The sequence below is a fragment of the Bombina bombina genome, chromosome 6 (assembly GCF_027579735.1).
Source record: "Bombina bombina isolate aBomBom1 chromosome 6, aBomBom1.pri, whole genome shotgun sequence".
In the NCBI taxonomy this organism is placed as follows: Eukaryota; Metazoa; Chordata; class Amphibia; order Anura; family Bombinatoridae; genus Bombina; species Bombina bombina.
The window spans coordinates 195,100,645-195,123,522 of NC_069504.1; the positions used below are offsets into that span (position 1 = coordinate 195,100,645).

At 37.9% G+C, this 22,878-nt stretch overlaps 1 protein-coding gene across 1 annotated transcript in view; it reads left to right on the top strand.

Annotated features, from left to right (window-relative positions):
- DOCK4 (dedicator of cytokinesis 4) overlaps positions 1-22,878 on the top strand; it is a gene marked incomplete at its 5' end in the record, with an annotated part of 608,904 nt that overhangs the window by 45,350 nt on the left and 540,676 nt on the right. Inside the window, 2 exon segments of the mRNA XM_053716722.1 lie at positions 7,931-8,012; positions 15,825-15,885. Of these exon segments, the coding sequence (XP_053572697.1) occupies positions 7,931-8,012; positions 15,825-15,885 (143 nt within the window).

Here is a 22,878-nt window from a genome sequence, read left to right on the forward strand (position 1 = left end):
TTTCAAATAAAGATACCAAGAGAATGAAGAAAATGTGATAATAGGAGTAAATTAGAAAGTTGCTTAAAATGTGGGTTCAGTGTCACTTTAAGATTTTCAAATGAATTAACTTATCTAATTTGCTTTGTTCTCTTGGCATCCATTTAAAAAAAAGTAAATCTTTAAATTGATTGCTCTATCTGAATAATGAAAGAAAAATGTTTAGTTTATGTTGCTTTAAGGTCTATTTATCAACTCTGTGTGTTTATTTTATAACATTTTTGCTGTGTAGAAGAGGGATGTTATTTCTGCAGACACAAATTCAAAGTTTTGAGAAATACAGAACCAACAATATATAATAATATCTTCTAGACAGAAAAAAAATGCCAAAAATAATCTTACAGAAACCTCTGGTAGAGACATTGTGAATGTATTAATGGAATTAATTAACCAACAATTAAACATTATAGGTATGAATATACAGACTCATGCTACAAAATTATTTCAGGATAAATAACCTTTGCATTATAATTAGTTTTAAATATAATCTTTATTTAGATCTGTATTACATATATAAAACATTTTATTTAAAAAAAATCCTATTTAAATAAATTTAAAAAAAGATTTAATTAAAAAAAAATCTTTTTTTTTTTTTATAAAAATAATTTGTATCCACCCTGCTTGTAAAGCCCACAGTTTATGAAAAGGTCAGACTTAATGTGTCCTCTTGTTTTTACCTGCTGTTATCAAAATGTATCTTTCTATTTTTCTATCGGTTCTTCAGTGTTGCTGATTATACAGTAATACACATGAAATTCCTCTACTATTCTGAATACTACTTACATGCTTACTTAAAGTATTGGTAAACTCTCCCCTTTGGAAAAACAAATCCAGAATGTTAGGGATATTTTAGATTGATTTTCATTCAGCAGATGCAATGAGGTTGTGCTATAACTTACTTTTTAATATAGATATCAAATTCATATATCCCGCACTCCGCCGCCCACTTCAAAAGTCAATTTTCTGTGTGCTAACAGTTTGAATTATTGTCCAATCAGCGCTCTCTCCATATGATTCAAACCTATAGCTCACAGAAAACTGTTCTTTTGAAGTAGGCGGCAGAGCACAGAGAATTTGAATTTAATATCTACATTCAAAAGTAACTTATAGGGCAACTCCATTACAACTGATGAATGAAATTACAGTATATCTAAAAATATCGCTAACATTCTGGATCTGATTTTAAAAAGTTTAGAATTTATCATCACAATTAATTTCTATGGAAAAAGATTCATAGTGACATATTCCAGATAATAAATACAATAATCCATTTACATTTCCGATCGGGTTGATTTCTGTCCGTGGCCTCAGAGCAGGCGAACAAGTTACGGAGCAGCATTCTTTAGACCGCTGCTTCATAACTTCTGTTTCCGGCGAGCCTGAAGGAGCTTAATAATTCTGCCCCTTAAACTCATATTAACACTGTCCAATAAAAATAATTTAAAAATAAATAAATATTGCACACAAAAGTTATAAGGGCTCAAAGATACGAGATCTCGGGTGTTAGAAAAATAGCCAATGCAGGGATTTTACAAAGACCTACATACACATACGTAGAGAAACATGGATTTACATGTATAGAGAGATGTTTAACTATGGAGATAAAAAATTCACATTACAATCTTATACACATTAAACAATATCTCAGATGGATTTTCAAAGAGATATTCGCATATAGATCTTGAGAAATATTTTTGCAAACGCTGCTGCTATATAGTAAATTGAAAAGTTTAATGAATAATGAAAGTTTATATAGGACTTTCAAATTGTTTGATGCTTTTTTAAGACAGTCACCAGCCAGTATTTAAGTAAAATAAAGCTCACATTTTCTTCGTCTCCGTTGAATTTTAATAACATAGTCACTGAAGGATGAGGTATCATAAAACCTTTATAGATGCCTTATTAGAAAGTGAAACATTTTCCTTGAATTTTAATTCTAGCCACACTGTCACTTACTACAATGCTGGAAGGGTTCTTCAGTGAATGAGGTCCAGCCCTGAAATCGATCATGCTAGTGTCTAATCATCTTCCTCAAGGACTGTAATTGTGGTTCACTTGGAAGCTAATGAATGTCCCTTTAATTTAGTGTTTATAGATGATTATATTTTGTGTTTAATGTAACTTTAAGATTAAAGAGATAAAAAGGTCTAAATAGAAACATGCACGGGTGCATTTCAGTTTGAAATAGAAGCATTTTTGCAATATACTGCCATTAGAAAAAATGTTTCTATCAACAGTTGTTACAGTTTTTCTGTGGCATATGCACGTATCCTATGAGGGCCTGTGTACCAGTATTCAAGGACCACACCTTCTAAGAGAGTCAGTGGTGGCATTTATGACACAAAAGCAATATACACCTAACACCGCCACTAGCTGTCTGAGCTGACACAGTTTTTGAATACTGGTGCATGGCCCCCTGCGCTAAAGGAGAAGGTCCTTTAGCGTAGGCCCTGAGAGCTGCAGCGCTAAGCTTTGGAACATTTTCATTTATTTAACAAAATGTTTGTTTCGTGTAGCAAACGAATATTCGGGGAAACTAATTTCCGAAAAATTTGTCTGAATTTTTCACAGCTGCACATGTCAGTTTTCAGCAGTCAAACTTTACTCACCTTACTTGGAAGAGCAAAACTGGGCTTTAGATTACAGGTAACAAGACTAGCCTCTGATAAAGTCAGTATAGAATGGTGTTTTGCGGTTGTTATCTGATAAAGTCAATTAGGGACAGATATGTACTAGAGTTAACATTTCATGTTCTGACAATCAGAAATTGCTCAATTTTTAGACCTAAATTACATGAAAAGATGTCAAAATAAATAATGAAAGTATATTGTAAAGTTATTTAATTACACATAGCTTAACATTTTATATAAAAATCTCAAGTTTTTTACTGTTTATATAAAAAGCTTAAGTTGTTTTCTGTCTCTTTTAAGTTCATTTTATTTATTTTTTTATTGAGAATAAAAAGGAAATACAATATACTTATTTAGCAATTACAAAGAATGTCAAGTACGTTACAATATAGAGTGTATACAGGTAATCCAGAAAGGAAAACAAGCATTAGTAAACAATTCTAGTATACAGTAGTGATTTGCCAATTTAAATGTAAACCTTCTAATGAGCTCGGGAGGCCACTCTTGGACCTCATACATAAGCAAAATAAAATGGTTAGTGAAGGTTATCATGGAATAAGGGAGACAACTTTTGGGCCCCCAAACAAACCTCCTTTTTAATAGTTAACTTAGGTAATGCACGCTGTAAATAGTATGTTAGAAAGTAACATGGTTATACCTGTATATTATTTAGTTGAAATATGGCCGATTATCCCCTATTAGAATATAAATAATAACAATAAAAGGAACTCCTTACATGTAGAGCAATAGCCATTTTAAAAACCCTTTATTAGAGCTAATGGAAGTGATATGGGGCCAGGAATATGTAGATTATAAGGAGGTCCCAATATTCAGTATAAAATGCAAGAAAATGTATCATCTCTCAGTTTCAGAGCAGTATTAGACCATTTGACAATTATTTGAGAGTCAGCTAGTGATCACACTAGAGTTATTCAAACACAGCATATTTAGAGGTGTAAATTAAGGATAGTGAGGCTAGAAGGCTACGGTTGACATGGTCACATAATTATAGCTTAACTATGGAGTATATTATTAGGTTCAATGGGCCAAGATAGCGGCATTAGGTTTGTGTTAAGAAAGTCCCTTATTGAGTTTATATCCAGACAAGGCTGTAGTAAATATCACCCCTCCAATACATTCACCCCTTTCATGTGGTACATTGGTTGTATCCGTTAAGTGCTAAACCTATAAACTATGAAGGCCTTATATGCTAAATGACCTAAATTGGTAGGTTGGAGTAAGCACTTTCCTTGCTCAGAAGACTTTATGGTGTAAAATAGACATAGAGAGCTACTCAGACATACAATTACGTAATTGCTTATAGAAAGGATCCTCAGGTTGTGAAAGGTATTGGGTTGCACCACTCCGGCCACAGGCGGCGCCCTTTTTAGACTAAGAAAAAGGCCTAAGGATCATTGTCTAGAGGAATCTTGAAGCATAATATATATATTAGTATTGCTATGTGCTGAAACTGAGGCTCTACATATATTTTTTTCTAGGAGACAAAATGCAATTCTAATGTGAGCAAGCCTAATACTAGCATACTAGAAATACCAAAGCTGCTGATTGTATTATGGTCTGTATACTAGCTGACATCTCATGGAATCAAGTGCATTCAATGTTGTCCACACAATATGATTAGCATAAATGTACTAGAGGGGGGGACGCTTTAACAATAGGTCAGTGGAGTTATTGCAGTGTAAAGCATATCATTTGCAATGGTTAAGAACTGCGTATTAACCACATATATTCATATAATGAGGTACATATGAAATCTTGAGCTGCCTCTTGATGAAAGACCTAAGTGTTTAAACAATGACATTCCTCATAAAAAGGTACCCTTACATAGAAATATGGTGATGATGGAAGGGCAAATATTTTTATGCCGTTCCAAAAAACATCTATTAGAACTAGTAGACCTATAGGTATAGTTTTCAATGGATACTGGCACAGGTCAATAAGGGAGGGATACACAGTAAATTAGCATATATACTCAATGCACTATTATAAACCCTGTGTGTTAAAGTGGTGGGATCCTTGAAACTATTAGCTGTTGCCAAACGATAATAAAGTATAGAGTTAAATGCAAACCTTCTGAACATTAAACCTAAATAACTACCAACCTTCTATGAGGTAACTAGTAGAATAGACCTGCTTAAAGTGGTAAGAAAAGTACAAGCATCTAGCATACAGACTTTTAAAGGATAATATGGAATTCCCCCGTATATAAAGTTCTATTACCCTCATTAGGCTATAGTTAGAGTTTGTAGAAAACGATTATAGGGAGGGTGAAGATTTGGCAGCCAAAGGATATTTAGATAGACAGTAGCTTATGTTGGCAATTTATGGCATTGTTCAGTTGGTTTTCCATATCATACCTACTACAGATGTGTGCTTGCGGTAGGTAGAACTCATCAACCTTCACCTGTCTTCATGATCCGGGTAATAGCCCTGCTGACTGCGCAGCCCATTTTCTGTCGCTGTGTACAAAGCACGTACCACTGCAGACTTGGCATAGCCAACAGAAGAAGTGGTATATGAGGTGAGTGTCTTTTTTCCTTCCACCTTCAACTCTCTGGCACTGGTAGTCATCGCGGCTTTGAGAGAATCAGCCCAATCGGGCCTTTAACAGAGAACGATGCTAAGGATGGCTGAAACTGCGTATGCGTTACAGGATCGTTCCTCCTGTCCTGAGTGGTTGGAACCGGATTGGTCGTTGAGTTGTCCAGCTTTTTCAGGGTTGTCTTCTGGACCGCAGCCTGGCACATTTGAGTCTCTGCAGCCTCGGTTTGTAAGACAGGCGCCACAAATTCGGCATCCATGCGTTCTTTAGCTCCAGCATGGTAGTAGGTAGGTAACATGAGGGTTCCTCTTGACCCTGTAGTGCTTTTCACCTCCGGTACACCCTCCGTAGCTGGCAGTCGTGTTAACCCCACATGCATGGCTGTCTGGGGAGATGTCAGTCTACCATCTGAGGTATTTACTGCGCCCCCATTGCCTGGTATACTTGCCGGTACCGTTAGAGAGGCGTTCAAAGTGGTATCTACAGAGGGAGTGTAAGATAGTTTGCAAAGTGCTTCTGAAAATTCCTCTTGGTATTGTAGAAGCAAACAGCTTATTTCTTTTAGGAGGTACGTGAGCTCCATGGTAGTTATATCTGCCTCAACTTGAAGTTTTATAGGCAGGTTTTTTGCTGTGTTTTTGCGGTGTATCACTGCGTAGTAACGACAGGAGCACTCTGGCCTCCTGCCGGGGGGTTATGTTGTAGGCCGCAACCTATGTAGTATTCCGGTAGACTGAGTTGGGCGCCAAGTCTAGGGCACAGAATGGTATCATTCGAGAGGTCTTTCTCTGCTGCAGAAGATTTAGTCATTGGTGAAGCTCAATAGAGCATTTATATGAGTATTATGGGCAGAGTGGAGTTAAGACCTGGAGCAGCAAACAATCCTGCGACCGATCATAGCCACCACCCGGAAGTTCCCCCAAGTTCATTTATTTTAATTTTAAGAACAGCTTATGTTTGCAGAGAGGATATTTAGCCATGTTGTGTATTAAAATTGTATTCAAAGCTACTTCAGAACCACCCTTTCATATGAGCTGGGCTCTTTATTTGTCACCAGCCACTGGGTGGTTAATTTCTGCTGCTGCATATTATTTACCTACACACAAGCACATTCTGCACTACCACTTATGTTTGCAGAGAGGATATTTAGCCATGTTGTGTATTAAAATTGTATTCAAAGCTACTTCAGAACCACCCTTTCATATGGGCTGGGCTCTTTATTTGTCACCAACCACTGGGTGGTTAATTTCTGCTGCTGCACATTATTTACCTACACACAAGCACATTCTGTACTACCAGAAAAGAATGCATTTCTTTCTTGGAGATGGAGAATTTCCTTTCCTCTTTCCTTTGCATTTTGATTTCCTTTTCTGTTCCATTTCCCTCTTATTTTTTTACTCTTTCACATTTTCTCTTTTTTCCCTTTCTCTTTGTCTTTTTTCTTTCTTTTCCTCTCCCCTCTTTTCCTCTTTTTTTTCTTTTTCTATCTTTCACCTTCACTAAGTTTTTGGTTGAAATATATTTCTCTATTCTATCTATATATATCTATGTCTGTATGTCTGTCTGTCTATCTATCTATCTATCTATCTATCTATCTATCTATCTATCTATCTATCTATCTATCTATCTATCTATCTAGTCAACAGGTTAACTGTAGCTTAGAGGAGACTGTCCTATTTGTTATTATGAGAGAATCTTTAGTGCTAAAATCCCCTGCTGACCTGCTTAGATTAATCTGCTCAGTGTTAGTTATTTTTCTATCCCTTTTCTTCTCAAGACAGCTGAAAATGCACCACATATTTTAATGGAGACATTTAGTTGGCTTGGAATTTTACATTGTATGTGTCTTCTGAGGGTTGCGTTCCATGCCATTTGTGTGTATATTTTAATGAGAAAGGTCACGTGCTTTAATGCTGAAAAATCTTAATCCCTCTGATATGCTTATTTGGAGCTAAACACTGATGGTACTTGATGTTTGGCTTTAACAAAGATTTCACTACATGAATTATGCAGTACAGAACATCTGAAATTCCAAAGACATTATGCATAAATTCATTTAAAACTTCTGTGTGTTTTTACTATATGTAATTGCAGACAATGTCATTTTTCATAAAGAAACATATACTGTAAGTAACTCAATTATAGTATTTTAAGTATTTTTAATAAATCTCTAATAAACTTGAAGTTCTGATAAATATCTGATATGCTAACTAAATACATCTGCTTTTAACATTTACTAGTCAGGGGTTAAAAGTTACTAGCCCATGGGGAAAAAGTTACTAGTTCACTCTATCAAAGATGGGAGGAAAAATCACATTTTTAACTTGACCTCTGCAATTTCTTACTTGTCTGGAACTATTGAATATTTTCAAGCCACATATTATGTAGTCACATAGAGGTCTGCCCTATCTAACAGCTGTCATTCTTTAACGTATATCTGTGTGTATCTATCTGTTTTATATTTTCTCTGTTACTATTTCAAAATGGACATGAGCTGTCAATTTAATCAATTACTGAGTTTGTGAGATTTAGATCACATATTAATCTTGAGTAATTTAGAAGTTATGACAGTGACTTTCTTAGATATGATGGAATAAAAAATTGTGAGCTGTGAAGCCTGCTATGGAACATAAAATATGTTAATAAGCTGCTCAAATAGACTGTGCTTGATTATTAAACCAGTAACTCTTTCTTCCAGTGAACGATTCTTTGTCAGACTGAACAGGAATGGATTGCCAAAAAATCCAGAGAAGACAGAAAGATATAGTTCCCTCTTTATCGTAAGTGAGCCATTTGTGTTCCTGTTTGATGAAACTATAATCCTTTTTTCTATATTTATCATGTTAAATATTTCAGTACAATCATTATAAGCGCCAGTATGTTTTTATAAGCTATAATAGCATTAGTATACCTTCCAAACTATAATGCAATTTGTTGTTTTAGGAGTTACTCAGGTTTAAATGTATATATTTGAAGTTCTCAGTATAAGTTTTGGGTCTGTTTCTTCACTTATGCTTGTTAAATGAAGGTAAAACAATTATCTTTCTTGAAACAATTTGAGCATCATCACACTTCCTCAAATTTGAAGTTACTCCTTCATATCTTGGAATTATACACATGAATGCAGTGATGTTGATATTTGAGGGAAATACTGTGAGAAAAAGATAGCTGTCAAGAATGAATAAAGTTGTTGAGGGACTTGCCAAACTGTCTAACAGAAAATAATGCTAGGTGAGGAATGGTTGGGATATGTAAGAATGAGTGACTGACCAGGACTTTACAATACTCTATTGGCAACAACACAGCATGACATAATTTGTCTGCCAACATCCCCCCCCCCCGAGAATTTGGTGTCTTAACCATTGAGATATTTCAGTCATTTTGCTGCTCATTCTATATGCATATTTAAGTTTTACAAATATAATTAATACTTTTTTTCTTCCTAAGTTATACATGAGAGGGAGAGCAAAGATATTATTTTTAGTTAAGTACTTAGTAGTAAGTCCAGCAATTGATTTCCTGGCTTGTGGGTCCAAAAAGTACACGGAAGTGAAGCCCTTAATATTAAAACAATGGACAATCCTGTAATTAACAGGTCATTAAAGAAACAATTCCTACTGAGCATGTGCAAGAGTTCACAGTGTATGCATATGTGAGTCTGTGATTCGCTGATGACTGTAGTGAAGGGAAAATACATTTCTTTCATGTAATTAGCAAGAGTCCATGAGCTAGTGACGTATGGGATATACATTCCTACCAGGAGGGGCAAAGTTTCCCAAACCTCAAAATGCCTATAAATACACCCCTCACCACACCCACAAATCAGTTTTACAAACTTTGCCTCCTGTGGAGGTGGTGAAGTAAGTTTGTGCTAGATTCTTCGTTGATATGCGCTCCGCAGCAGGTTGGAGCCCGGTTTTCCTCTCAGCGTGCAGTGAATGTCAGAGGGATGTGAAGAGAGTATTGCCTATTTGAATTCAATGATCTCCTTCTACGGGGTCTATTTCATAGGTTCTCTGTTATCGGTCATAGAGATTCATCTCTTACCTCCCTTTTCAGATCGACGATATACTCTTATATATACCATTACCTCTACTGATTCTCATTTCAGTACTGGTTTGGCTTTCTACTACATGTAGATGAGTGTTCTGGGGTAAGTAAGTCTTATTTTCTGTGACACTCTAAGCTATGGTTGGGCACTTTTATATAAAGTTCTAAATATATGTGTTTAAACATTTATTTGCCTTGATTCAGGATGTTCAACGTTCCTTATTTCAGACAGTCAGTTTCATATTTGGGATAATGCATATGAATAAATCAATTTTTTCTTACCTTAAAATTTGACTTTTTTTCCTGTGGGCTGTTAGGCTCGCGGGGGCTGAAAATGCTTCATTTTATTGCGTCATTCTTGGCGCGGACTTTCTTGGCGCAAATTTTTTTTGTCATTTCCGGCGTCATACGTGTCGCCGGAAGTTGCGTCATTTTTTTGACGTTTTTGCGCCAAAAAAATTCGGCGTTACCGGATGTGGCGCCATTTTGGTGCCAAAAGCATTTAGGCGCCAAATAATGTGGGCGGCTTTTTTGGCGCTAAAAAATTTGAGCGTCATTGTTGTCTCCACAATATTTAAGTCTCATTATTTATTGCTTCTGGTTGCTAGAAGCTTGTTCATTGTCATTTTTTTCCCATTCCTGAAACTGTCATTTAAGGAATTTGATCATTTTTGCTTTATATGTTGTTTTTTCTATTACATATTGCAAGATGTCTCTGATTGTCCCTGAATCAGAAGCCACTTCTGGAAAAACGCTTAACTGAGTTTCAGTTCTACCAAAGCTAAGTTCATTTATTTTAAATGTTATAAATGTTTATCTTTAGCTATGGTTTGTAATAAGGTATTATGATATACTTTTACATGCAGAATCCATTAGTGTTTATGCTTTATATATTTCCATTCTTACATTTATGTACAAGAAATATTTAGAAGATTTATAAGAAATATTTTCTGATTCTATTTTAAAGGCTTTGTCTGACTTTGTGCCTTCTATAAAATGTTTAGGTCTTTTTCACTTCTTTTTTAATTATTGAAGTTTCAAATGACCAACAACATACTGATTTATCCTTCTCTGATGATGTTTTTTCTCTTTCAGAAATTTTCTTAATCAGATATTGACACTAACAAATCTACTTTTTTATTCTATTATTAAAGTACATTTGTTCTTTGTTGAAAAGGTGTTGATTATTTTGGATATTAAGGTAACTAGTTCTTTTTCAAGACTAGCTGACACTATTTCTGCCTATTTATTTCTTCTGTGTTTTCAGAGGTTTTTTCTTTCCAATTCCCCATTCTAGGGAATGGAATAGGCTGAGAATTTTCTTTTATTCCTTTTTCAAAGGTTTTAAACTATATTCTTTGCCAGCAGTTAAAATCTGATTTGGAGGGTTCTCCAATTTATTGGGGCTATCTCTACTTCTACTAATTATGCTATTGTTTCTATAGCAAAATAGTATTTATTTTCCTTTAGATAGTTGTATCTTATTTATGGAAAATTATTTAGTTTCAGGTACTTTTCTTGGTCCTGTGATTTATTTGGATATTGCAATTGCTTCATTTTTTCTGTTTACTTTAAGATCAAGTATCAGATTATGATTTATTTTAGCATTGTTAAAGGACAACATTTACTAGACTAGGTGCTGTTGCATTTGTCTTGTTGTTTTGCATTTATTGAGTATGCAAGTCCACTGTATTGACTGGTCCTTTAAACTGGACTATCATGCTAATAATTCCATTTGTGTCTTCATTTTATTGAATATTTTCGCAAATGAGGGTTAATCTATGTCTTTAGCTATTTTAGCTAGAAGAATTTATTTGTTATTTGTTTTTATAATTGGATTCAATTCTTAACTGTTACTCTGGGCTTCAAGATTGAGTTCTAAGACTAAAACTTTAAGCTTATACTAGTTTAATTGTTCTTATTAAAGAACGAATTCCTGAGTTCTTTCCCAAGTAACATGTTTGTAATTGGGGTTCGAAATCAGCCCCCTAATATTGCGATGTACGTGCCGTATTCCAGCTTGGCTGGTAAGGGGCAGGTTAAGACTTCTTTGAAAATTATTTAGTTCTATTTTGTCCAAATTTCTTTGATTTTATTCCAGTAAAGTTAACACTTTCTTTAAGTGTGTTTCTGTCCTATATATTTTGGGTACTGTTGAAGCATGGCTGGGCACCCATGGGGTTCAAGCGCTGCTCAGACCTGGAATCTTCTGGGGTATTTCTTCCAGTTCCTTTTTTAGGAACCGGGTTTGGAGTTTTATTCAAACTATTTTGCCTTTTTATGGTCATTGATAGCATTATTTGTTTTCATTAGATACAATAAATGCATATTTTCATTTTTCTGTTTTCATTCAGATTATTTTCTGAGGATGTGGAATCTCATATGATTCACTTGCTCTTCAGGACATAGAGGATCTTTTTTTTTCGAAAGCTCTTGATTCCTCACACAAGGGTCACCTTTTTTTAGGTTTCCAGAAAGTTTGTGTCACTGTCTTTGTCTCTATCAGACAAGGGATAATTCTATTGGGTTCCGTCTGTCGGTACCTTTAGTCTCTATTATTTCCTTCAGTTGCTATATATGCATAGAAGTTTTAGGTCTTATGGCCTCGGCATTGGATTCAATTCCCTTTGCTCATTTTCACTAGAAAGAACCTTTCCAGTCTTTTATGAGTGTTGTTTCTTCTAGAATATGGTTGGAGGATCAATTTACCAATCAGTTCGTTGATTCCTCAGACAAGGGTAACCTTTTTTAGGTTTCCTGATAGATTCAGTGTCCTTGACTCTGTCTCTGACGGACAAGAGACGTCTGAAATTGGTTTCAGCTTGTCGAAACCTTCAGTCTCAATCTTTCCCTTCGGTAGCCTTATGCATGGAAATTCTAGGTCTTATGACTGCTGCATTGGACGCGGTTCCCTTTGCTCGTTTTCACATGCGACCTCTTCAGCTCTGTATGCTGAACCAGTGGTACAGGGATTATACAAAGATATCTCAATTAATATCTTTAAAACCGATTGTTCGACACTTTCTGACGTGGTGGACAGACCACCATTGTTTAATTCAGGGGGCTTCTTTTGTTCTTCCAACCTGGACTGAGATTTCAACAGATGCAAGTCTGACAGGTTGGGGAGCTGTTTGGGGGTCTCTGACAGCACAAGGGGTTTGGGAATCTCAGGAGGTGAGATTACCAATCAATATTTTGGAACTCCGTGCAATTTTCAGAGCTCTTCAGTCATGGCCTCTTCTAAAGAGAGAGTCGTTCATTTGTTTTCAGACGGACAATGTCACAACTGTGGCATATGTCAATCATCAAGGAGGGACTCACAGTCCTCTGGCTATGAAAGAAGTATCTCGAATTCTGGTTTGGGCGGAATCCAGCTCCTGTCTAATTTCTGCGGTTCATATCCCAGGTATAGACAATTGGGAAGCGCATTATCTCAGTCGCCAAACGTTACATCCGGGCAAATGGTCTCTTCACCCAGAGGTATTTCTTCAGATTGTTCAAATGTGGGGACTTCCAGAAATAGATCTGATGGCTTCTCATCTAAACAAGAAGCTTCCCAGGTATCTGTCCAGATCCAGGGATCCTCAGGCGGAGGCAGTGGATGCATTGTCACTTCCTTAGAAGTATCATCCTGCCTATATCTTTCCACCTTTAGTTCTTCTTCCAAGAGTAATTTCCAAGATTCTAAGGGGTGCTCGTCTGTTCTGCTGGTGGCTCCAGCATGGCCTCACAGGTTTTGGTATGCGGATCTTGTCCGGATGGCCACTTGCCAACCGTGGACTCTTCCGTTAAGACCAGACCTTCTTTCACAAGGTCCTTTTTTCCATCAGGATCTCAAATCCTTAAATTTGAAGGTATAGAGATTGAACGCTTGATTCTCAGTCATAGAGGTTTCTCTGACTCTCTGATTAATACTATGTTACAGGCTCGTAAATCTGTATCTAGGAAGATATATTATCGAGTCTGGAAGGTTTACATTTCTTGGTGTTTTTCTCATCATTTTTCTTGGCATTCTTTTAGAATTTCTAGAATTTTTCAGTTTCTTCAGGATGGTTTGGATAAAGGTTTGTCTGCAAGTTCCTTGAAGGACAAATCTCTGCTCTTTCTGTTCTTTTTCACAGAAAGATTACTAGTCTTCCTGTTATTCATTGTTTTGTACAAGCTTTGGTTCGTATAAAATCTGTTATCAGTCAATTTCTCCTCCTTGGAGTTTGAATTTGGTTCTGGGGGCTCTTCAAGCTCCTCCGTTTGAACCTATGCATTCGCTGGACATTAAATTACTTTCTTGGAAAGTTTTGTTTCTTTTGGCCATCTCTTATGCTAGAAGAGTTTCTGAATTATCTGCTCTTTCTTGTGAGTCTCCTTTTCTGTTTTTTTCATCAGGATAAGGCCGTGTTGCGAACTTCTTTTAAATTTTTACCTAAGGTTGTGAATTCTAACAACATTAGTAGAGAAATTGTGGTTCCTTCATTGTGTCCTAATCCTAAGAATTCTAAGGAGAGATCATTGCATTATTTGGATGTAGTTAGAGCTTTGAAATATTATGTTGAAGTTACTAAGAATTTCCGAAAGACTTCTAGTCTATTTGTTATCTTTTCCGGTTCTAGGAAAGGTCAGAAGGCCTCTGCCATTTCTTTGGCATCTTGGTTGAAATCTTTAATTCATCATGCTTATGTCGAGTCGGGTCAAACTCCGCCTCTAAGGATTACAGCTCATTCTACTAGGTCAGTTTCTACTTCCTGGGCGTTTAGGAATGAAGCTTCGGTTGATCAGATTTGCAAAGCAGCAACTTGGTCTTCTTTGCATACTTCTACTAAATTCTACCATTTTGATGTGTTTTCTTCTTCTGAAGCAGTTTTTGGTAGAAAAAATTCTTCAGGCAGATGTTTCAGTTTGATTCTTCTGCTTATAATTTCAGTTTTTTTCATTATAAGATTTAAACTCTATTTTGGGTGTGGATTATTTTCAGCGGAATTGGCTGTCTTTATTTTATCCCTCCCTCTCTAGTGACTCTTGTGTGGAAGATCCACATCTTGGGTATTCATTATCCCATACGTCACTAGCTCATGGACTCTTGCTAATTACATGAAAGAAAACATAATTTATGTAAGAACTTACCTGATAATTTCATTTCTTTCATATTAGCAAGAGTCCATGAGGCCCACCCTTTTTGTGGTGGTTATGATTTTTTTGTATAAAGCACAATTATTCCAATTCCTTATTTTTTATGCTTTCGCACTTTTGTCTTATCACCCCACTTCTTGGCTATGCGTTAAACTGATTTGTGGGTGTGGTGAGGGGTGTATTTATAGGCATTTTGAGGTTTGGGAAACTTTGCCCCTCCTGGTAGGAATGTATATCCCATACGTCACTAGCTCATGGACTCTTGCTAATATGAAAGAAATGAATTTATCAGGTAAGTTCTTACATAAATTATGTTTTTTAAATCTCTCAGAAGAAATGTAACACTCATTTCAAATTCAGAATTAGTGCTATTGCAATGTTGTTGTTTTTTTATCATACCTTTGAGGGTTATGCAATTCTTCTGCATTCAATAGTCCTTAAAGGGACAGTCTACATCAGGATTTTTATTGTTTTAAAAGATAGATAATCCCTTTATTACCCATTTCCCAGTTTTGCATAACCAACACAGTTATAACAATATACTTTTAACCTCTGTGATTATCTTGTATCTAAGCCTCTGAAAACTGCCCCTTTTTTCAGTTCTTTTGACAGACTAAGAATACAAACTAAGAATACCAAGAGAACAAAGCAAAATTGATAATAAAAGTAAATTGGAAAAATTTAAAATGACATGCTCTATCTGAATCATGAAAGTTTATTTTTGCCTAGACTGTCCCTTTAAATTACTGAAGAGGGAGCACTCATTGAAAATATTTTTGGCACTGCAGAATATAACCAAATTTACTAATACATACCGTATATTATGCTAAAATATTTTTGCATTTTGTGCAGCTGAATGTTTGTGTTTCTCAAATATATTTTAACATGGGATGAACACAGTGCAACTTTTTGACTTCATTTTGTAGCCAGAAGAGCCCTGATGCGGGAAGAAACTGTGGAAAACATTTGCCTACTTATTCTAATACTGTTGTTAGCTTTTGATCTCAATCACTGAACTTACATTGTTACTCCAGTCTACATAAGTTTGTTGAATATTGATGTGCTGGGTTATAGATAATTAAAATCACACCAGGTGTTCCTAAAAACTGACTGTTGAGTATTTCTTTAAAGCAATGTGCAATAGATCTAGCAGCCACAGACATATGTGAGTGAGGGACATTGGTTAAAAAGTCATGTGGTTTTTTAAAAAAAAAACTAAGTAAACACTTAGCATTTCTCAAGTTAATATTTAGAACACCCTTAAAGCTTAGGTCTATGGAAAAGGGACATGCATATTCAAAATGATGAAAAGTAGCTAGGAGGCCATGTATTTTCTTTAATGTGTGATTTTTTTTCTTTTTTGTTGTTTATGATGATGATTATTAATATTTTGTATTATTATTTTTTTTTCATTTTAGGATCTGAGCTCAGGTGACCTTCGGAAAGATATTTTTGTTACTGTACACATAATCAGAATCGGTAAGATTTATTTATTCTGTTGTTAAATAAAACACGAAGCACATATTACCTAATTTTGGGCATTTTTGATCATACCCAAATTATATTAAGCTAGAATGTCCTCTGTAGTAATATAGAGGATTATGTAGTAATTGGCAAGAGTCCATAAGCTAATGACGTATGGGATATATATTCCTACCAGGAGGGACAAAGTTTCCCAAACCTCGAAATGCCTATAAATACACCCCTCACCACACCCACAATTCAGTTTTTACAAACTTTGCCTCCTATGGAGGTGGTGAAGTAAGTTTGTGCTAAGATTTCTACGTTGCTATGTGCTTCTCAGCATTTTGAAGCCTGATTCCTCTCAGAGTACAGTGAATGTCAGAGGGATGTGAAGGGAGTATCACCTATTGAATGCAATGGTTTTCCTCATAGGAGATCTATTTAATAGGTTCTCTGTTATCGGTCGTAGAGATTCATCTCCTACCTCCCTTATTCAGCTCAACGGTATACTCTCATATTACATTACCTCTACTGATAACTGTTTAAGTACTGGTTTGGCTATCTGCTATATGTGGAAGGGTGTCTTTCGGTAAGTATGTTTTCATTACTTAAGACACTCTCAGCTATGGTTTGGCACTTTAAGTATTAATATAAAGTTCTAAATATATGTATTGTACTTATATTTGCCCTGAGTCAGGATTATGTATATTTCTTTTTGCAGACTGTCAGTTTCATATTTGGGAAAATAATATTTTAGGAAGAAGTTTTTTTCTTACCTGGGGTATAGTCTTTTTTCAAATTGACTGTTTTCCATTAAATTTTGCGGGCAAAATTAGGCTCGCAAGGGCACAAAATGCCAAAGTATATTGCGTCATTCTTGGCGTGAGATTTTTTGCCACAAAGTTACGTTCAATGAGGCAAAATTTTTTTAATTTCCGGCGAGTGTGTCATTTCCGGATGTTGTTAGCACCAAAAAAAATTCTGTTTGCGTTGTGCGTCATACTTGGCGCCAAATATTATCAGAGTGCTATGCTGTTTGCATTTTCTCTTGTTAAGTGTATCCAGTCCATGGATCATCCATTACTTGTGGGATATTCTCCTTCCCAACAGGAAGTTGCAAGAGGATCACCCACAGCAGAGCTGCTATATAGCTCCTCCCTTCACTGCCATATCCAGTCATTCTCTTGCAACTCTCCACTAAGATGGAGGTCGTAAGAGGACTGTGGTGTTTTATACTTAGTTTATTTCTTCAATCAAAAGTTTGTTATTTTTAAATGGTACCGGAGTGTACTGTTTATCTCAGGCAGTATTTAGAAGAAGAATCTGCCTGCATTTTCTATGATCTTAGCAGAAGTAACTAAGATTCTTTGCTGTTCTCACATATTCTGAGGAGTGAGGTAACTTCAGAGGGGGAATAGCGTGCAGGTTTTCCTGTAATAAGGTATGTGCAGTTAAAATATTTTTCTAGGGATGGAATTTGCTAGAAAATGCTGCTGATACCGAAGTAATGTAAGTAAAGCTTTAAATGCAGTGATAGCGACTGGTATCAGGCTTATTAATAGAGATACATACTCTTATAAAAGTGTATTTTAAAACGTTTGCTGGCATGTTTAATCGTTTTTTACATATGTTTGGTGATAAAACATATTGGGGCCTAGTTTTTTCCACATGGCTGGCTTGAATTTTGCCTAGAAACAGTTCCCTGAGGCTTCCCACTGTTGTAATATGAGTGGCAGGGGCCTATTTTAGCGTTTTTTTTGCACAGCAAAAATTACAGACACAGACATCCAGCTTCTTCCTGCATGATCCAGGACTTCTCTGAAGGGCTCAAAAGGCTTCAAAAGTCGTATTGAGGGAGGTAAAAAGCCACAGTAGAGCTGTGGCAGTTGTTGTGACTGTTTAAAAAACGTTTTTGTCATTTGTTATTCCATTTTTGGTATTAAGGGGTTAATCATCCATTTGCAAGTGGGTGCAATGCTCTGCTAACTTATTACATACACTGTAAAAATGTTGTTAGTGTAACTGCATTTTTTCACTGTTATTTCAAAATTTGGGAAAATTTGTGTTTCTTAAAGGCGCAGTAACGTTTTTTATATTACTTGTAAATTTGTTTTAAAGTGTTTTCCAAGCTTGTCTGTTTAAACATGTCTGACACAGAGGAACCTACTTGTTCATTATGTTTGAAAGCCATGGTGGAGCCCCATAGGAGAATGTGTACTAAATGTATTGATTTCACCTTAAACAGTAAAGATCAGTCTTTATCTATAAAAGAATTATCACCAGAGGGTTCTGTCGAGGGGGAAGTTATGCCGACTAACTCTCCCCACGTGTTAGACCCTTCGCCTCCCGCTCAGGGGACGCACGCTAATATGGCGCCAATTACATCAGGGACGCCCATAGCGATTACCTTGCAGGACATGGCTGCAATCATGAATAATACCCTGTCAGAGGTATTATCTAGATTGCCTGAATTAAGAGGCAAGCGCGATAGCTCTGGTGTTAGGAGAGATACAGAGCGCGCAAATGCTGTTAGAGCCATGTCTGATACTGCGTCACAGTATGCAGAACATGAGGACGGAGAGCTTCAGTCTGTGGGTGACATCTCTGACTCGGGGGAAACCTGATTCAGAGATTTCTAATTTTAAATTTAAGCTTGAGAACCTCCGTGTATTGCTTGGGGAGGTATTAGCTGCTCTGAATGACTGTAACACAGTTGCAATTCCAGAGAAATTGTGTAGGCTGGATAGATACTATGCGGTGCCGGTGTGTACTGACGTTTTTCCTATACCTAAAAGGCTTACAGAAATTATTAGCAAGGAGTGGGATAGACCCGGTGTGCCCTTTTCCCCACCTCCTATATTTAGAAAAATGTTTCCAATAGACGCCACTACACGGGACTTATGGCAGACGGTCCCTAAGGTGGAGGGAGCAGTTTCTACTTTAGCAAAGCGTACCACTATCCCGGTTGAGGACAGTTGTGCTTTTTCAGATCCAATGGATAAAAAATTGGAGGGTTACCTTAATAAAATGTTTATTCAACAAGGTTTTATTTTACAGCCCCTTGCATGCATTGCGCCTGTTACTGCTGCGGCGGCATTCTGATTTGAGGCTTTGGAAGAGGCCATCCAGACAGCTCCATTGAATGAAATTATTGACAAGCTTAGAACGCTTAAGCTAGCTAACTCATTTGTTTCTGATGCCATTGTTCAATTGACTAAACTAACGGCTAAGAATTCCGGATTCGCCATCCAGGCGCGTAGGGCGCTATGGCTTAAATCCTGGTCAGCTGACGTGACTTCAAAGTCTAAATTACTCAACATTCCTTTCAAGGGGCAGACCTTTTTCGGGCCTGGCTTGAAGGAAATTATTGCTGACATTACTGGAGGCAAGGGTCATACCCTTCCTCAGGACAGGGCCAAATCAAAGGCCAAACAGTCTAATTTTCGTGCCTTTCGAAATTTCAAGGCAGGAGCAGCATCAACTGCCTCCGCTTCAAAACAAGAGGGAACTGTTGCTCATTCCAGACAGGCCTGGAAACCTAACCAGTCCTGGAACAAGGGCAAGCAGGCCAGAAAGCCTGCTGCTGCCCCCAAGACAGCATGAAGGAACGGCCCCCTATCTGGAAACGGATCTAGTGGGGGGCAGACTTTCTCTCTTCGCCCAGGCGTGGGCAAGAGATGTTCAGGATCCCTGGGCTTTGGAGATCATATCTCAGGGATATCTTCTGGACTTCAAAGCTTCTCCTCCACAAGGGAGATTTCATCTTTCAAGGTTATCAGCAAACCAGATAAAGAAAGAGGCATTCCTAAGCTGTGTGCAAGACCTCCTAGTAATAGGAGTGATCCATCCAGTTCCGCGGACGGAACAAGGACAGGGATTTCATTCAAATCTGTTTGTGGTTCCCAAGAAAGAGGGAACCTTCAGACCAATCTTGGATCTAAAGATCTTAAACAAATTCCTCAGAGTTCCATCATTCAAAATGGAAACTATTCGGACCATCCTACCCATGATCCAAGAGGTCAGTACATGACCACAGTGGACTTAAAGGATGCCTACCTTCGCATACCAATTCACAAAGATCATCATCGGTTCCTAAGGTTTGCCTTTCTAGACAGGCATTACCAATTTGTAGCTCTTCCCTTCGGGTTGGCCACTGCCCCGAGAATTTTTACAAAGGTAATGGGCTCACTTCTAGCGGTTCTAAGACCGCGAGGCATAGCGGTGGCTCCGTATCTAGACGACATCCTGATACAGGCGTCAAGCTTTCAAATTGCCAAGTCTCATACAGAGATAGTTCTGGCATTTCTGTGGTTGCATGGGTGGAAAGTGAACGTGGAAAAGAGTTCTCTATCACCACTCACAAGAGTCTCCTTCCTAGGGACTCTTATAGATTCTGTAGAGATGAAAATTTACCTGACGGAGTAAAGGTTATCTAAACTTCTAAATGCTTGCCGTGTCCTTCATCCATTCCACGCCCGTCAGTGGCTCAGTGCATGGAAGTAATCGACTTAATGGTAGCGACAATGGACATAGTGCCATTTGCGCGCCTGCATCTCAGACCGCTGCAATTATGCATGCTAAGTCAGTGGATTGGGGATTACTCAGATTTGTCCCCTCTACTAAATCTGGATCAAGAGACCAGAGATTCTCTTCTCTGGTGGCTTTCTCTGGTCCATCTGTCCAAGGGTATGACCTTTCACAGGCCAGATTGGACGATTGTAACAAGAGATGCCAGCCTTCTAGGTTGGGGCGCAGTCTGGAATTCCCTGAAGGCTCAGGGATCGTGGACTCAGGAGGAGAAACTCCTCCCAATAAATATTCTGGAGTTAAGAGCAGTATTCAATGCTCTTCTAGCTTGGCCTCAGTTAGCAACACTGAGGTTCATCAGATTTCAGTCGGACAACATCACGACTGTGGCTTACATCAACCATCAAGGGGGAACCAGGAGTTCCCTAGCGATGTTAGAAGTCTCAAAGATAATTTGCTGGGCAGAGTCTCACTCTTGCCACCTGTCAGCGATCCACATCCCAGGCGTAGAGAACTGTCAGACTTTTCATCCGGGGGAGTGGGAACTCCATCCGGCAGTGTTTGCTCAACTGGTCCATCGTTGGGGCAAACCAGAACTGGATCTCATGGCGTCTTGCCAGAACGCCAAGCTTCCTTGTTACGGATCCAGGTCCAGGGACCCTGGAGCAACGCTGATAGATGCTCTAGCAGCTCCTTGGTTCTTCAACCTGGCCTATGTGTTTCCACCGTTTCCTCTGCTCCCTCGACTGATTGCCAAAATCAAACAGGAGAGAGCATCGGTGATTCTGATAGCGCCTGCGTGGCCACGCAGGACCTGGTATGCAGACCTAGTGGACATGTCATCTCTTCCACCATGGACTCTGCCTCTGAGGCAGGACCTTCTAATACAAGGTCCTTTCAATCATCCAATCTAATTTCTCTGAGACTGACTGCATGGAGATTGAACGCTTGATTCTATCAAGGCGTGGCTTCTCTTTGTCAGTCATTGATACCTTAATACAGGCTCGGAAGCCTGTCACCAGGAAAATCTACCATAAGATATGGCGTAAATATCTTTATTGATGTGAATCCAAGAGTTACTCATGGAGTAAGGTTAGGATTCCTAGGATATTGTCCTTTCTCCAAGAGGGTTTGGACAAAGGCTTATCAGCTAGTTCTTTAAAAGGACAGATCTCTGCTCTGTCTATTCTTTTGCACAAGCGTCTGGCAGAAGTTACAGACGTCCAGGCATTTTGTCAGGCTTTGGTTAGGATTAAGCCTGTGTTTAAAACTGTTGCTCCCCCGTGGAGCTTAAACTTGGTTCTTAAAGTTCTTCAGGGAGTTCCGTTTGAACCCCTTCATTCCATTGATATTAAACTTTTATCTTGGAAAGTTCTGTTTTTGATGGCTATTTCCTCGGCTCGAAGAGTCTCTGAGTTATCTGCCTTACATTGTGATTCTCCTTATCTGATTTTTCATTCAGACAAGGTAGTTCTGCGTACCAAATCTGGGTTTTTACCTAAGGTGGTTTCTAACAGGAATATCAATCAAGAGATTGTTGTTCCATCATTGTGTCCTAATCCTTCTTCAAAGAAGGAACGTCTTTTGCATAATCTGGACGTAGTCCGTGCCTTGAAGTTTTACTTACAAGCTACTAAAGATTTTCGTCAAACATCTGCCCTGTTTGTCGTTTACTCTGGACAGAGGAGAGGTCAAAAAGCTTCGGCAACCTCTCTCCTTTTGGCTTCGGAGCATAATACGCTTAGCCTATGAGACTGCTGGACAGCAGCCCCCTGAAAGGATTACAGCTCATTCTACTAGAGCTGTGGCTTCCACCTGGGCCTTTAAAAATGAGGCCTCTGTTAAACAGATTTGCAAGGCTGCGACTTGGTCTTCGCTTCACACCGTTTCAAAATTTTAGAAATTTGACACTTTTGCTTCTTCGGAGGCTGTTTTTGGGAGAACGGTTCTACAGGCAGTGGTTCCTTCCGTTTAAGTTCCTGCCTTGTCCCTCCCATCATCCGTGTACTTTAGCTTTGGTATTGGTATCCCACAAGTAATGGATGATCCGTGGACTGGATACACTTAACAAGAGAAAACATAATTTATGCTTACCTGATAAATTTATTTCTATTCTAGTGTATCTAGTCCACGGCCCGCCCTGTCCTTTTAAGGCAGGTCTAAATTTTAATTAAACTACAGTCACCACTGCACCCTATGGTTTCTCCTTTCTCGTCTTGTTTCGGTCGAATGACTGGATATGGCAGTTAGGGGAGGAGCTATATAGCAGCTCTGCTGTGGGTGATCCTCTTGCAACTTCCTGTTGGGAAGGAGAATATCCCACAAGTAATGGATGATCCGTGGACTGGATACACTACAAGAGAAATAAATTTATCAGGTAAGTATAAATTATGTTTTTTTCCATTCCATTCCAAGCTAAGTGCCTTTGTTGTAAATTTGTGGAGATTATGAGGCCCATTTATCAAGCTCCGTATGGAGCTT